The 17,113-nt window shown below is 43.1% G+C and overlaps 1 protein-coding gene across 1 annotated transcript in view; it reads right to left on the bottom strand.

Moving 5' to 3' along the window:
* GPC3 (glypican 3) overlaps positions 1 to 17,113 on the bottom strand; it is a 458,480-nt gene that overhangs the window by 147,134 nt on the left and 294,233 nt on the right. The window contains exons 4-5 of the mRNA XM_004606379.2: positions 16,090 to 16,223; positions 2,947 to 3,072 (exon numbers count right to left, since the gene is read on the bottom strand). Of these exons, the coding sequence (XP_004606436.1) occupies positions 2,947 to 3,072; positions 16,090 to 16,223 (260 nt within the window). The remainder of the gene's footprint in view (positions 1 to 2,946; positions 3,073 to 16,089; positions 16,224 to 17,113) is intronic.

Here is a 17,113-nt window from a genome sequence, read left to right as displayed (position 1 = left end):
CCGTATGGGATGCTGGGGATCAAACTTGCATGCTAGGGAAGTGCCCTACCTGCTTTCCTATTGCTCTAGCCCCTCCTTTGACTAACTTTTGAACTCATTTAAATTTAGCCGGCTTCAGATTCTGCCAATTGGAAAGGACTTTGATTTGATAGAAAACTTTATTAGTGTCAGGGCAACATACCTCAGAAAAGTATCCTAGGCATGAAATAGGTTATAAAAGCAAAATTCTATTAAGAAAGTGGGAAATCTTGACATGTGAAACAACAGAGATGGGCCTCTAGACACTCTACCCTCTGATTTTTTTCTTGAAAAACAAGCAAAGATACACCCATCAGGGTGACATTTGCCTTAAGGAACACAATGAGTAAGTTAGTTGCATTAGTGCTTAAGAATCATAGGTGCTCAGATATTTGTTAAATGAGCTCATAAATGAATGAATGGCGGGGCTGGATAGAACAGCAGGTAGGGCGTATGCCTTGCACGCAGCTGACCCAGGTTCAATTCCCAGCATCCCAATATGGTCCCCTGAGCACCGCCAGGGGTAATTCCTGAGTGCAGAGCCAGGAGTAACCCCTGTGCATCGCCGGGTGTGACCCAAAAAAGAACAAAAATGAACGAATGGCAACATTAAAAAGAAATGTTGTCCAATTTAATTTCCTTTGCAATAAGAGACCTCTGGCAGGAATGACACTGCTTCAAAGAAATCAGTATTCAAGAATTACTCATTTGGGCGTGGAAGAAACCTCTGGTTGTGCTCATGGCTTACTGCTGGTACTATGCTCAGGGATCACTCCTGGCAGAGATCCGGGAACATGTTGTGGTGCTGAGGATGGAACCAGGGCCTGGGAGGTAATTACTTTACCAGCTGTACTGACTGTCCAGTCCAGGAATTTCTCATTGAGGGACAAAACTGGAAAGTCATTGGGGACCGTCTTTTCTTCAAGTGTCTGCAAGAACCACTGTGCATTTTCTTTTAAAAATATATTGTTTACACCTGTCTTAAAGCAGCTGTCTTTAATTTAATAAAGTCAAATTATCAACTGCTTTTCTATGGCAATTAATGAAACACATCCTAACAGTTAAGTACATTTTCATGATTCTACTTACTACCCGATGAGCTTTGGGGCTGATGAATAGACACCATTTCCCAGAATGCAACGGGTTTCGTAGAGTCAATCATCCCACCAGATGAATTTGCATTCGCTACGGGGAAAATCTAGCTCCTTGAGAGTGCGGTGCCTCTTCGCAGATGGCCTGCAATCTTAGTAGCCCTGAGCATCTCATTCCCCTTTGTGGGTTAGGGAAACAGCGTAGCCAAGAAATTAGCTGTTTTGTTTTGCCTTGTGTAGGAAAAGGAGAGCAATTGGAAAGGGAGAAAGAAAAGTTACATGGACTGAGATTCTAGCATGTGTTCGTCTGCTTTGGGATTTACTTTCATGACATCACCTGCTAGTTAAGTAGCCTAGCCCCCTCCCAGGGGAGGACCTTGAGACGTTCTAGGGCATCATTCTTCTGTTTGAGCCCTAAAGACCTGCATACAGGTCCGACTGGCAGTTAGAACTTAGGCAGTAGACCAGATGTCTCCATCTTTCTACGCCTGAGACTGATGTCTTGAAAATGCTGTTCTAGGCTAAATGATTCACTCTCAACTGTACAAAGTAAGAAGCAGAACAGAGATGTAAACCCAAGTTCAGCTGACTCCGAAGTCTTCCCTGATTCATTGTATAATGCTGCTAATTAGTTTCATTTCCATCATGATTAATTAGCTTATGTCCTGACACTGTGTCCTTTCAGGATGGAGACTTCCTAAATAGTGAACCAGAGGCCATTCCTTGATGGCAAGATATGCTACATTCATGTGAAGTAATAGAGGTCAGGAATACTAATTTTAGTAGTTCACTAAAAGTTTCATGAGGACAAAAATATTGTCAATGTCACTGTCACTTAGAAGGTGCTCAATATGCTCAATAAATATTTGCTCAACACAAGAATAACTATTATTTTCTTTCTGGCTCTGAGCAATTTATTTTATTTTATTGGGTTTGGGGCCACACCCAGCAGTGCTAACTGCTGATGACTAGCTCTGAGTTCAAGGATCACTCCTGGCAAGCTCAGAGGACCATATGGGGTGACAGGAATCGAACCCATTCAGCCACACACATGGCATATGCCCTACCTGCTGTACTAGCACTGCAGCTCTCTGAGCAAATTCTTCATAAGGGAACATAAGCACAGATGATATTAATACTTTATGATCACCCATTTCAGTAAAGCTGCTTAGTAAAACAGTACATTCTTCCACCTTTCTCTTTCCCTCTATCTTTATCTGTAAACTGTGAAAATGTAACAATATTTGTTTCCTAGAATTAGTATCAGGATGAATATTGTAAATACTAACAAGGTATTTGATATGCAGACTCTCAAAAGATATCTATTGGTTTGAATATGATTTCTTCAACAATTAATAAGGGTCTATAGCATGAGGAGTTAAAATAAGCCAAAGACAAACAAAAAAGGAAAAGCTGTTTAGGAACCTGAGAGATAAGCGGGAGATCAGGGACTTGCCTTGCATGTGACCAACTCCCTGTTTTATCCCTTGTGGTCCCCCAAAATATGGTCCCCAAAGCCCATCAGGAGATATCTTGCTCAGGGAGTGACTCCAAAACAACAGCAACACCAACAAAAATACAGAAAGAGAAAATTTGTTAATGTGCTTTTGAAAAACAGTACAATACTGCTGAATGTGCAGTTCTCTACGTGCTTCAAAGTGATCCAATTCAGTGAGGGCTTTAAATTACAGGGAGCATCAGACATGTCCTAGATGCTCATCTGTGTGTTTTACTGTAGGGAACCTCGCAAAGGCAGAGAGAAGATGCAGCTGATGTTGAGAGAAGCAACCAATGACTCCCAAAGACTGCTCTATTTAACACTCAAAGAAACCATTACCTCTCCACAAGTTCTTGTCCGTTCCAGCAAAGGGTATCGTTTTCGGCCACAGGGCTGTGGCTGCAGACGTAACCGGGCAGAGCACTGTAGAAGCTGATGAAAGACTTCAACTTCTGAATGAGTTCCCTGAAAGAACAACAAAACACCCGCGTGTAAGAGGCAAGTTAAACCCCAGTCTGAGGAAGGTTTCATTTCCTTATCAGCATGACAGGAAGGCTCTGCCAGACTGATTAGACCCAGGCGTGATTTTTAAAGACATTCTGGGCCACGAGGCCACACTTTCATGGTTTTCTCTTCCCCTGTCTAAATCAATAAAATGATATTAGGTAAAAAGTCACCTGCCATATAAGGTGTCGTTCTCATCTGAAGGATGATTTAATTCTCACATTCACTTCCCCGCATGTTACACTTTCATTTTTTTGGGTTCACAATGTTGTTACTTACATTCTCAAAGGTGCTGCTGATTACAAGGCATATTGGAGCTCTACATATCTCTGGGTTTCTGAGTGCAATTGAGTGTGCTGGTTGTAATTTACAAGGCTGTTACCCCTAGAACAGGGCCCTTTCCGTACAGGTTCTGGCTAATGGTTGCAGTTCAGAATCGCAGGGGTGCTCAGAGCAAGAGTAGCTCTCTGAAATTCTGCTGACCTCGGAGTCAGAGGAACTCACACCTGCCAGAGGCCAGGGGTCTCTTTGTTCTTTGTCTGTAGAGAGTGGATCTTATGGGGAAGGTGCTGGAGGAAAGGGATCCTAGCATATTTTATTATTTGCTTGCCTTGCCTTTTACGCTTTAGATGATAAGGGGTGTCTGAGAGAGAGAGAGAGAATATTTTGGGTATGGTTTTAGGTATAGAAATATATAAAAACAAATATCCAGGATATTATCTTCTTTTGGATGTGCATAGGCACAAAGATACTGCAGAGTGGAAAGAAGGGGATGTTAATACAGAAATATTGCAGTATCTAAACAATGGATGCCCCGTAGTCAACAAACCTAAAGAAAACAATTTCCAAAGTAGAGCTCCTGTTAGAAAGAGAGTTAAAACTACCTTCATATCCCAGTCTATCTTAAGTTTCTACTATGTGTTTGAAGATTTTTGTCAGGGAATTTTCTGGCAGTTGAGTAATTATTCAGCAGTGTCTCTAGGCTAGGAATGGACTGCCCTGATATAAAGGCTGAGAGAGAGGAGCCGGAGGCCAGAATCTCATTTGGACACTGGTGGGACTCCGGAGCCCACAAATGCCTTCTGGGGACAGTTCTCAGATCTGGCCCACGGAAGAAACACCATGGAACACCGTGATTCTCTTGAATTTAAGGCGACTTTGCATCTTATTACCATCACACTTTTTTGCTTCGACTGGTCAGTGAAAATGTACAGCTTGCTGCTTCATGTCGCCATCAAGCAAGGGTGATGGATAATAACACCATGCAAGGAAGGCTAGTGGGACAGCTACAGTCCTGACACCCAATGGCTGCTTCCCCATAAGCTTGAACTTCACAGCCTTGCTCCTTCCATACCCATAGTGAACAGGCTCAAAATAGGGCAAAGAAAAGGCAGCATTAGAGTTTCTCACCAAGGAAAAAGATGGGTTCAATTAACACTAATAGGAGAGATACTCTGTTTTACAAGGTAATAACACAGTTCCCAAGAGTGGAAGCGGAGACTAAAGAGTGAGGCTGAATAATTACCCCCGCTCCATGAGAAAATGGAATATGGCCATTAGTCTATGGGAAATGATGGGCCTATCTTTAATAAAAGAGTATCCCTTAGGCCTTCTCTTACCTCCAAACTGTCTCTCACTAACAGCACGTGGCAAGAAAAATGGAATTCAAAGCAAAGCCTTCCCATTTAACCTCCCTAGTAAAAGCTTTTTCAAAAGGCCCTCTAAACTTCTCCCAGCTGCCCAAAAGCTTTTACTGTTTTCTTGGCTTAACACGCTGGAACTGAATAGTGGAAGAGTAGGAAAAAAAGGTCCAGTTAAATGTTGGGGGCAAGAGGAACTAAGAGGGACTGAGTGAATATGAGGACCTCTTTAATGAAGAAATAGTGGTATACCTTGGTGGAGGGCAAGATACAAAGTTTGAGAAAACCACAAAGAATGTGAATAATGTGAACACAGTTTGGGCCATCAAAACCCTGAACTCAGCAGCATGTCTTTGGAATTTGAGCAAGGTAACTTGGAAAAATAAAAGGCCATCCTACATCATTGAGTACTTGTTACTCCACAGGACACAAATGATGGGTAGAGGAAGAGTCTGTGGGGTTTCTTTATTTTATTTTGTTTTGGGGGGACAACAATCAGTGATGCTCAGGGAACATGCCTGCTGGTGCTTGAGGGACCACATGGGATGCTGGGATCGAACCCAGGTCAGCTGTGTGCAAGGCAAACACTTGCTGTATTAAATCACTGTACTATCGCTGCAACCCAAGAGATATACACAATGGAATACTATGCAGCTGTTAGGAGAGATGAAGTCATGAAAGTTGCTTATGAATGGATAAACAAGGAGAGTATCATGCTAAGTGAAATGAGTCAGAAAGAGAGGGACAGACATAGAGGGACTGCACTCATTTGTGGAGTGTAGAGTAGCATCACATGAGGCTGACACCCAAGGACAGTAGATACAAGGGCCAGGGGGACTCCCCCATAGCTGGAAAACTGCTTCATGAGCGGAGGAGAGAAGGCAGATGGAATAGAGAAGGGATCACTAAGAAAAATCATGGCTAGAGGAACCAGTTGGGATGGGAGATGCATGCCGAAAGTAGATAATGGACCAAACATGATGACCTCTCAGTGTCTGTGTTGCAAGCTATAATGTCCAAAAGTAGAGAGAGAGAATATGGGGAACATTGTCTGCCATGGAGGCAGGGGGAGGGTGGGAAGGGGGCGGTATACCCGGGATATTGGTGAGGAATGTTCACTGGTGGAGGGATGGGTGTTTGATCATTGTGAGACTGTAACCCAAACATGAAAGCTTGTAACTCTCTCATTGTGATACAATACAATTTTAAAAATTAAAAAAAAACTGCCTCATAATTCTTAAGCTTGAATTTAGTATACAGCTGTATTTAGCAATCATAATGTAATGATGAATGGATTGTCAGAAAAGCCCCCTTTAAAGCTGTCAGGACTAAAGCAAAGAGCAATAATTTGGGAGGTTGATTCCTGTGAATTTCAAATGCCAGCTACTCCACACCCTCAATTACTCAGCAGTGGAAAATTCTACATTTTGTCAAATACCAAAATTATCGAGCTGAAGTTTCTGTGTCAGTAAAATGAAACTAATGAGAGGTTGCAATGATGAAATGAGACAATGAATGAACAGTTTGGTATTGGGGAGGAGGGTTTGGACCATACTCAGTGTTACTAAGGGAACACAGTTGATTTGAGCTCAGGAGTCACTCCAGGAGGTGCTCAAATTGATGAGTTTGAAATGGGCTCGGCCCATGCAAACCAAGTGCCTGACTTTCTGAACCATCTCTCGGGCCCCATTTGTAGATTTTTAGCAAAACACTAAACCCCATGATGCTAGCCATTACCAAATTTCCACTATTATGACCCTATAAAACAGAAAGATATTGGTATAAAATATTTGCCATAGTCAGATAAATGAATGTACTCAAGATGATTCGGCTATTTTCAAGTTCCAGCCAACATTTTTGTGCCTAAGAAAAATAAATCTTTCATCATCGGAGGTGTTTATTAGGAAGTATACTAGGTTATTTACCAACATACCATTCTTAGTATTTTTTCCAAAGTTAGCTAGTGATTTTAAGGACTAATTTAGCACAGGCATTTGAATTTTTTGAGTAGTAAAAAGGTGACGCTCACAAGGATTTATACTGAACAATCACATATAGCACTTAGTACAATAGGTGGGATATGGAATCCACCTAGGTTTCTAACACTGGTGAGTGGATAATGAAGGAGCGGTATATATACAAAATGTAAAACTATGCAAATGCAAAGAATGAGCAAATCATGCAAAATTGGCTGCAACTTGGATGGGGCTGAAGATATCATGTTAAGTAAGTCAGAAGAAAAAGGTCAAATACCAGGTATCTTAATAATCTGTGGTACATACAATAACACAACAATGGAATGCAAGGTAACAAATGTGGGTAAACTCTTGGCCCTTTGTGGAAATGAAAAGGCGGCAAATAAGAAGCATAGGAGGGGGAGTAAGAATAAGCAAATGGGAGGTAACAGGGCCTTATACACATATTGGTGATTAGAGGGGTGGTTCATTTATATATCTAAATGACAAACCACAATAATTAAACTTAGAATTGTGGGTGTTAAAGAGATAGATTAGGGGAAGGAGAGAACCTGAGGACATGTGTGAGAGAAGTTGACACTATTGGTATGACTGGTGTTAGAATATTATGTTCTAATGTTCTAATGAACTCACTTATGGACACATTTGTAATCACACTGACAAAAAATGAGAAGCATCACCTATGGAGGGTCAAGATGAAGTCAAGTTATAAGAGGTAAATGAGTCACAGGGAAAGGCAAATCAAAACCGCAGTGAGATGCCACTTTCTATCCATTTGAATGACTATCATGATAAAAGAGAAAAATTAATGTTGGCGAAGATGTGGAGAAACTGGAGTCTTCACACATAGGTGGTGGGAATGCAAATAGGAGTGCCACTGTGAAGAATAGTTTTGGTGTTCCTCACATAACTCATCCTAGAGCTGCCAGAGTATCTAGCAATTTCTGCTCTCTACTCCCAAAGAATTAAAAGTCTACCCCGAATGGAAGCAGAGAGTGTCATGTTAAGTGAAGTCAGAGAGAAAAGGACAAATAGCAGATGATTTTACTCAGAGATGGGATCTGAAGAAACAAGCCAAGGGACTAGACAATGTCCAATGAGAACTGCTTAGACCCTGATCACAGAATGGATTTTATCAAGACGTGGAATGGACAGAAGTGCTAGGGCTCTACGAACAGTGGTTGAGTCATACTGAAGCTTTAGTGGTGGTAGTGGGGTGTTGTGGCAATGTTGTGCCTATAGAATATATTATCATATTATCATTTACATTCCTGCCAACCAATGTTACCTCTCAATTGCAGCACTGCACTGTAGCACTGTCATGCCATTGTTCATCGATTCGCTCGAGCAGGTACCAGTAACGTCTCCATTGTGAGACTTGTTGTTACTGTTTTTGGCCTATTGAATATGCCACGGGTAGCTTGCCAGGCTCTGCCATATGGGCAGGATACTCTCAGTAGTTTGCCAGGCTCTCTGAGAGGAACGGAGGAATCAACCCGGGTCAGCTGCGTTCAAGGCAAACCTTACCTGCTGTGCTATTGCTCCAGCCCCACCTCTCAATTAAAAATTGAAAGTAGGACCAGAGACTTGCCTTGTCCATGGCCTGACCTGGGTTCAATACCCAACACTGCTTAGGGGCAGCAGCATATAGCCAGCAGTGATTCCTGAGCACAGAGTCAAGGGTATAACCCCTTGAGCATATTCAGGTGTGGCCAATCCACTTCTCCCCCACTCTACAAAAGGAAAGTTCTCAAAAAAGTACAAGTACACATGTGGCTCACATCAGACAAGACAGAATTAACAGCAAGCAAAAAGTGAAAGACAGATGTCTGCGAACTGATGAATGAAGAAACAAACACATATTCCACAAAATGAACTGTCAGTCTTCAAAAAAAAATCACCCGAATTTGCAATAGGGGTATTGAGTGGCCATTGTGTTCAGTCTCTAGTCTACTTTCAGCGCACATCTCCCTTCCCGGGCGGGAGTGTGCATTCACTATATATACATATATATATACACATTTTCAATAGGGAATACCAGAAGTAGAATCAGATTTTTAAAAATTAATTACCTTTTATAATTTTTTAGTTTGACATTTTGGTCATTTATATCAATGTACTTTAGTTTATTAATAAAAGAACTTGGTAATATTGAAAAAAATCAGCCGAGTTATGGATTTATATGGATGAATTAAGGTATGTGGGATTATATCTCAGCATAAGCATGACTGAGAGAGAATGAAAAAAAAAAGGGTGTAGAAGAGAGAAGAAAAAGTATTTCTCAGAGCGAGGACTTTCTCCTGGGCACCGCTCCTTGGAAGTCTGAAAGGAAATAATCAGCAGAGCTGGGCAAGGGCCTGCTTTGTACAGAGAGGAAATGAAATCAGGGCTGAGAGGGAGAAGAGAAATTTGTAAGAGCTACTTCAGCACTGCCAAGTCTGTACATGGCAGTGTACAACTATTCTTCCTGCATGTCTCAAAATGAAATCTGCAGGTTTTCTTTCCAGTTGTAAAGGAAATATTTGCTCACTCTGGGACATCTAGAAAGTAAGGAAAGGGGGAAGGATAAAAGAAACCTAAGTCTTGCCAAGCAGGAATAATCACCACTAATACTTGGACTTCTTTCCTCTTAGATTTTCCTCTCCAGTAATGTTTTTTGTTCCTCTAAAACTTTTTCTTCTTGATAGGCTTATTCTGTATCACTGTCATCCTGTTGTTCGTCGATTTACTGGAGTGGGCACCAGTAACGTCTCTTATATACTCAGCCCTGATATTTTAGGAGCCTCTCCTTACTCGTCTTTCCCAACGATTGAAGGCTCTTTCAGGGTGAGGAGAATGAGACCTATTGTTACTGTTTTTGGCATGTCGAATATGCCAAGGGTAGCTTGCCAGGCTCTGCCATGCGGGTGGGATATTCTCAGTAGCTTGCTGGGCTCTCTGAGAGGTATGAATATGTTTTTTACTGTATTTGGTATATGAATACGCCCTTGGGGAGCTTGCAAGGCTCTCCCGTGTGGACAATTGACTCTTGGTAGCTTGTCAGGTTCTCCAAGAGGGAGAACAAGGCTATTAGATGTAGCTTATTCACTTATTCAAGGCTTATTCACTGAGTTATTTTTCATTCTCAAAGTAGACTATTCCCATCAGAACTCACCTTATATCCAAGATGGCTTTAATTTAAAAAAAAAGCCTCAGAATCATTAAGTAAATGCCAGTTCTCACATAATTCCCAGGGGCTGTGGTTGGAAGCAATATGCATGTTTGGAGAAGAAAGAGCAAGGCTCCAGTCCAGACAGCTTACCTTTGAGTCCCAAAGTACAATGTTTTCATGCAGGCCAATCCTTCCATGCAAAATCCTACACATATGGTAGGGAAAGAAGCCTTGTTTTGTCCAAGAAACTTTGATCCTTAGGTTAGGCTGGAGCAATACTACAAGCTAGGCACTTGCCTTGCATGTGGCCAATCTGGGTTTGATCCCTGGCACCCCAAGATGGTCCCCTAAACCCCACTAAGAGAAATTCCTGAGGGTGGAGCAAGGAGTGAGCCCTCAGCATTGCCCAGTGTGTCCCTAGCCGTCAGAAAAGAAACTCTCATTCTTTTATTTTTCTTTTTGGGTCACACCTAGCGATGCTCAGGGATTACTCCTGGCTTTGCACTCAGGAATTACTCCTGGCAGTGCTTGGGGGACCATATGGGATGCCGGGGATCGAACCCGGGTTGGCCACGTGCAAGGCAAATCCCTACCTGCCATGCTATTGCTCCAGCCCCGAAACTCTGATTCTTGAAAAGAAATCTAAATGTCTGATTGTGGAGGCTAGAAGAAAGACTTTCTAAATGGTTGGAAAATTGATGAGTCTTACAAAAGGCAGACAGCTAAGTAGGTGATAACGTCCTCTGAGACTGGCAAGCACTGGAGTTTGTCAGGAGCCCCTTACAGCCCCACCCCTCATGGCATTTACAGGGCTTCTTTCATTTTTCTTCTTCCTTGCCACTTCTCATTCTTCCTTCCTAAACTTGTTCTGACAGGAGAAGCAAGTGAATTTTGCCTTTTCTTTGGTCTGAAAGGAAACTTTCTCTCCTGGTTTACAACTGGGGTGTGTGGACGTTCCCTGTTCTGTGCTCAGGCGCGCCCCCTTGTGGTGATCTGGGGACAATGCAGCGCCAGGAAGCAAACCAGGGTCAGCCTCGTGCCAGGCAAGCACCTGAACCCCAGTACTATCTCTATAGCCCGTGACAGATAACTTTAAAAGGAGAGAAGTTGAATATGTTTACTTCCCTCTTTTCATAAGGTACCTGAAAACTAAATGAAATGACCCATTAAGTTACCCAAGGAGAACTCAATCCAGATTTTTTCCCTTTGTGATAGGCACCTACGATGGAGGACAGTTTTCTGCTCAGAAAAAAAAAAAAACTCTCTTCACCGAAGTTTCCATTTAATGTGGAATGAAAGGAGAGGGCCCCATTGCACACATGACCCACATGGAAATGATATGGCTGGGTGAACGTGATCTCCCCTGGAGGGCTCCCAGCAACCCTTCCTTGGGTTGTGGGGGAAGGGCATTCTCTTTGCTTTCTTTCCATGATTTTCTTTTTTTTTCTTTTTTGGATCACACCTAGCGACGCACAGGGGTTACTCCTGGCCTTGCACTCAGGAATTACCGTTGCCGGTGCTCGGGGAACTATATGGGATGCTGGGAATTGAACCTGGGTCAGCCGTGTGCAAGGCAAATGCCCTACCCACTGTGCTATTGCTCCAGCCCCTCCATGATTTTCTTGAGCAGGTATCAAACCATTAATTGGAAACCATCGTAAGTCAAAACCAGCCTTTCACCCCCTGCAATTGCAAATTCTGAACTTTTCTCCTTTATCATTAAGGTTCTTTTTATGCTGAATAGGAAGTCCTATGACATTTCAAAAACGAGGAAAACATAAACGAACAAAAGAATACAAAACCTTAGCTGTAATTGGAATGATGCAGAAGAGGGCTGCTGAGAATTTTCCACAACTTCTGACCCCAAATTCCACTTCCCACTCGCCCCCCTCACCGCCCCCTTCTAGAGATGAGCCCAGGTGATTTCTCTACTGTCGCTACTACCTGCGACAGCTTCTTTGCCCTTCTCCAGTACTTGCAGTTCTGATGTTCCACTCAAGGCCCACCTCCAAAGTTCTTTTTTTTTTCAAGACATTTCCTGAATTTGATGTGGAGATTTTCAATCTGTCCCGGGAATCAGGCTACCAGAACTTGAACATTGCCTGGGTTTGGCCTTCGCTCACCCCTTTAGAAACTCATTTATTTGTGTATCTGTCTCCTTCACTAGGTGGCAAGCTCCTATTCATCAGAGCCTAATCCTTCCACAATGCTTAGCACAGAAGTATTGACAAACAGGGAAAGGAGGAGAGTCCTCTGGAAGGGCAGAATGACTTGGACCAGACCCGAAACACACTTGATTCACTCAGGACATACTTTGTTGTTTTGTTCAGAGCAGGGAAGACACCAGTAAGCTTTACAAAGCCACTTTGGCCAATGGGGAGCAGCAGTCTGAGAAGGGGTGAGAGGAAGCATTGATTTCAGACCAGGGAGCCGAGATCAGCTTTTGTTCTATTCTTTCAGGGTCATTTACTAGTGTCATTTAATCCACTGCCCTTTAAGACCAAGTCAGAAGGGAAGGTGGAGGCAGGGAGGGCAAAGCAGGGGGAAGGCTGGAATGCAAAGCTGCAATTTCCCCAGGCGAAAGGGATTGAGTGACCCCAGGATAATGTGATCCTGGGTTAACACGTCCCAGGTTCCAGTTTCAGCCAGCCGCCTGGGATACAGACGTTGGGTGGACGATACCCCTAAAGACTGAGGGATTTCGAAAAGGCAAAGATGGTGCTGATGGATGCCACCCAACTTCATGGGGGAATAGGGAGACGACTGACAAGGAAGGTTGGATCATTGGGAAGAAAAGAGACATTCAAGAGGGCAAAAGGAGAGCCTGACATCGAATGCTGAAAACAGCAGAGCTGGCAGGGCTGGGAAGATCTTATTCCTTCGCATCTAATTGTGCCCCTTGCTCCTCTTGCCTGCCCCTCACTGTATGGTGACAGCTATTTTCCATTCTCAGCCCCGTAAGGAACACTGGGTGCGCACACACACCCAGTTGTGTCTCTAAATCGCTTTTACATGGAGGCAGCTATTTTTTAAGATTTGTTGTGTGCTGCAAACTACCCAGTTGGGGGCAGACCAAACAAACAGATGACTTCAGAAGGCTGGCAATGAAATCCTTACATTCTTTGTGTGTTGTGATTTTAATAAGGCAAAGGGCTTTGCAGCTCATAATCAGATCCAGACAGCTTGCTCACAACTTCCACCAACCGAATGCTACAAAAGGGTTCCTTTCCAATTATCATATTTTTAACCACAGAGTATGGAGCTTGTGCATGGGTGTGAAGGGTGCTAGAAAGCGCACAATCACCCCCCCACTCCCCCGGGACAATGTGAAATGCTGTACAGAACATACTGAGAAATGTATAAAAGTACGAATGTTCTGCCAAAACAAGCCCTAATCACATCAGATTGGGGAATGCAAAGCTGTGTCTTTTATAAGTGTGGATCCAAGTCTCTCCTCTTTCCAAAGGGCTTACAATGACCTCCTCCAGGGAGTGAAAGGACATCAAACAATCTCCAGTGTTCTTTTCTTTTGGCTTTTTGGGTCATACCTAGCGATGCTCAGGGCTTACTCCTGGCTCTGCACTCAGGAATTACTCCTGGGGGTGCTTGGGGAACCATATGGGATGCTGTGAATCAAACCTGGGTCGACTGCATGCAAGACAAACACCCTACCTGCTGTGCTATTGCTCCAGCCCCCTCTCAGGCAGTTTTGTTTTCTCATTCTGCCCAAGGAAGGAATAGGGAAGTTGAGCCCCATGCTTTGGCGTAAAAAAAAGATGAGCACAACATCATAGGGTGAACCAAGGTTTCCACTGATCAAAGTAGCTCTCCTTGGCCCCTGCATCCTCAAGTCTACAGGTTTTGTAATGATTCCTTCCATCTTTCCTTACTTTTCAGGGTGAGCACTGATGTCCCAAATGAATCTAAATCCAGTACTAAATCCAGGTGCCCAGCCAAGAATCCATCTGTCATCCCCCTGCCACGAATTAACACCTATAAAGTATCTTGGAATGGCCAATGGGCATGGTCGCCAAGATAGAAGCCATGGCAATGAGGCTTTGTTCAAGCTCCCATTGTTCAGACATGTGCCCAGGAAGAAAGGGTCATCTCCAAGGGGCAATGGGTTGGGTTGTGCTTACTTTACAAAAGCTCCGCAGGTGATTGTTTAGGAGCCACACCTAGCTGTGCTTGGGGGCTCGTCCTGGTTTTGTGCTCAGAAACAACCTCAGGTGATACTTGGGGGACCAGGTATGCTGTGTGAGATGGAAACAGTCTGGCAGGATGCAAAGATAGCTCCTTAACCCCTGTACCATCTCTCTGGGCTACAAATGACATTTTAATGAAAACAAAAAAGTAGTGATAAAAGGGTATTATTACTGAATTTTTACAAATCTTGACTGCAACCTCTCAGTATACCCAAAAGTGAGAGAGAGACAAAGGGAAAGAGAGGAAGGGAGAGAGATGGAGAGAGGGAGAGAAGGAGAAAAAAGAAAAGTATTTGCCATAGAGGCAGGTTAGGGAAGAGGGGTCGTGGGATGGAAATTGGGGTCATTAGTGGTGGGAAATGTACACTGGTGGAGGGGTGGGTGCTGGAACACTTCATGACTAAAACCCAATCATGAACAGCTTTGTAACTGTATATCTGAGGGTGACTCAATAAAAAATAAATTTAAAAAATCTTGACTGTGTGGTTTACTGTGACACCGCTAAATTTGCCTATCAGCTTCTGCTTAGACTTTGTTGAAAGTTGTTGTTCACATGAAGGACAAGAACACAATTCAAGCTTGACATCTATAGGAAGTTAGCAACAGGAGGGGCTCACAGAGCCTCTAACAGGTTTTTTGAAGATTTTGACTCATATTTTAATATTGCTGCTAACCCATGAGTTTAGAAAAGAACTTAAGGGAAGAAAATGGGGCTTTCTGAGAGGATTGTTTGGAAAGTCCTCCTGCCTTCCCTCACTCTAAACAAATGATAAAAAAATCACCATTTCAGGGGCTGGAGCAATAGCACAGCGGGTAGGGCATTTGCCTTGCATGCAGCCAACCCAGGTTCGAAACCCAGCATCCCAAATGGTCCCCTGAGCACCGCCAGGGGTAATTCCTGAGTGCAGAGCCAGGAGTAACCCCTGTGCATCGCCGGGTGTGACCCAAAAAAAGCAAAAGAATCACAATTTCAAACCCGCAGTAGTCAGTGGATATGAACTAAAACCACTGAGACGCAATCAGACATGTTACTCATTTGATCTCCTCATTTTCTATCTTTAAGCCAATATCTCCCAGTCTCTTCCAAGTCAACAAGGAGTAGGAAGCTGAGTCAATGGTGGGGTTTGGCTACCTTCCTTTGGGTGGAGGACAATTCACCCAGATTTATGTTGGATTTGCCATCTGCTTGCTACCGCTGATTTGGAACCATGAAGCCAGACTAGGGAAGGAGGCAATGTGAATGGGGGAGGAGGCAGGAGAAAGAGAAAGAAACTTTAATTCCTCATTTGCTGGCTTAGAAACAGAATCGATTCATTTTCTTGTTTTAAAAGAAAGTGCAGGGGCTGGAGCGATAGTACAGTGGGTAGGGCTTTTGCCTTGCCCATGGCTGACCCGGGTTCGATTTCTCCACCCCTCTCGGAGAGCCACACAAGCTACCAAGAGTATCTCACCCTCACGGCAGAGCCTGGCAAGCTACCTGTGGCGTATTCGATATGCCAAAAACAGTAACAACAAAGTCTCACAATGGAGACATTACTGGTGCCTGCTGGAGCAAATCAATGAGCAACGGGGTGGGGGTGACAGTGACAGTGACAGTGTGCATGTGTACACATGAGTGTGTCCTGCTAGTTTATCTCTAGTCATTGCAATACTAATACACTATTCAGAATGGGAAAAGACACAAACCAAAAAATGGAATTATGAGATTAGATTTTAAACTGAAGAGGTCGTGTTGTGTTTAATCAATATCTTGAATGGAGAAGTCCATTACACTCAGTGCAGCCATACTAGACAATTACATATAGCCAATTTACATTTAAATTTGGATTGGCCATAATAAAATATCTTTCACTTCAATACTGACAGAGAATAGAATTGAATTCATCAAGCACCTGACTCAGATGAACTAAATAACAGGTATTTAAGAAGTTTCACTCCAATGATTTTTGACCTGAAAACACAATTGCTAATTGTATGCTGAAACAGAGGGGAAAAAATCCTCTCACCTTCTTCGGCTGGATAAGGTTTCTTCATGTTCTACATGAGCAACTTTTAATACCTTCTTGTCAATAAACAGATCTTCGGGATAATAAGCCGATCTATATTGGCGTTGTTGAGAATAGGCACACAACTTGCCAATCTACAAAAAAGAAGAGAGAAATGCAATATAATTATGTGGTACCTTCGCAGATATGATAGAAGTAACAAAATTCGAAACACGTCAATTTCTTCCTCAGTTTTTTTTTCCAAGAACAGAATAAATCTATGGCAAGAACCTAGAAACAAAGAGAGGAATGTGCTTTTAACACCAAGGACCATCCATACAAAGCAAAACTGAAGATTGAAGACTGTGGGGATGGGGCACTCTGAGTATAGACTCATCAGAGATTTCCAAAGAGGGATAAACATTTTCCCCTCATAGGACTTAAAGACTATCGTTCAGGGGCCTTTGATTTATACATAGGAGACTTCACAACTGGGAATCACAAAGTTTAGGAGGAACTGGAACAGGAGGTGAAAAAGCATGTGAGAGATGAAGATACTCTCCACTGAAACAATCTCCCATGTATAAAGTGATCTCGGTTACTTTTTGCAGGGGGGACACATTTTGGGCCAGAGCTGGGTATCCTTGGAGTTTACTCACAGCTCTATGCTCAAGAATCACTCTAGATAGTGCTTGGGGGACCTTCAGCAGCGATGGGAATCAAACTGGAATCAGCCGCCTGCCAGGCAAGCATCTTGCCCTCTGTACTATTGTTTCATCCCTCAGGGACTTGTGACTAGATTTGTTTCACTTTGTTGACAGCAAAGCATAAGCAATATGATCACCCCCCCCCCAAAAAAAGATACTGATGTTTGATGTCTATTTGTTAATATTCTGTCACTGTCACTGTCACTCTGTTGCTTATTGATTTGCTCGAGCGGGCAGCAGTAACGTCTCCATTCTGAGACTTATTGTTACTGTTTTTGGCATATCGAATACACCACCAGTAGCTTCCCAGGCTCTGCCGGGTGGGCGAGATACTTTCA

The sequence above is a fragment of the Sorex araneus genome, chromosome X, assembly GCF_027595985.1.
Source record: "Sorex araneus isolate mSorAra2 chromosome X, mSorAra2.pri, whole genome shotgun sequence".
In the NCBI taxonomy this organism is placed as follows: Eukaryota; Metazoa; Chordata; class Mammalia; order Eulipotyphla; family Soricidae; genus Sorex; species Sorex araneus.
The sequence above is the reverse complement of the archived record's forward strand: the minus strand, read 5'-3'. Positions and strand labels throughout refer to the sequence as shown.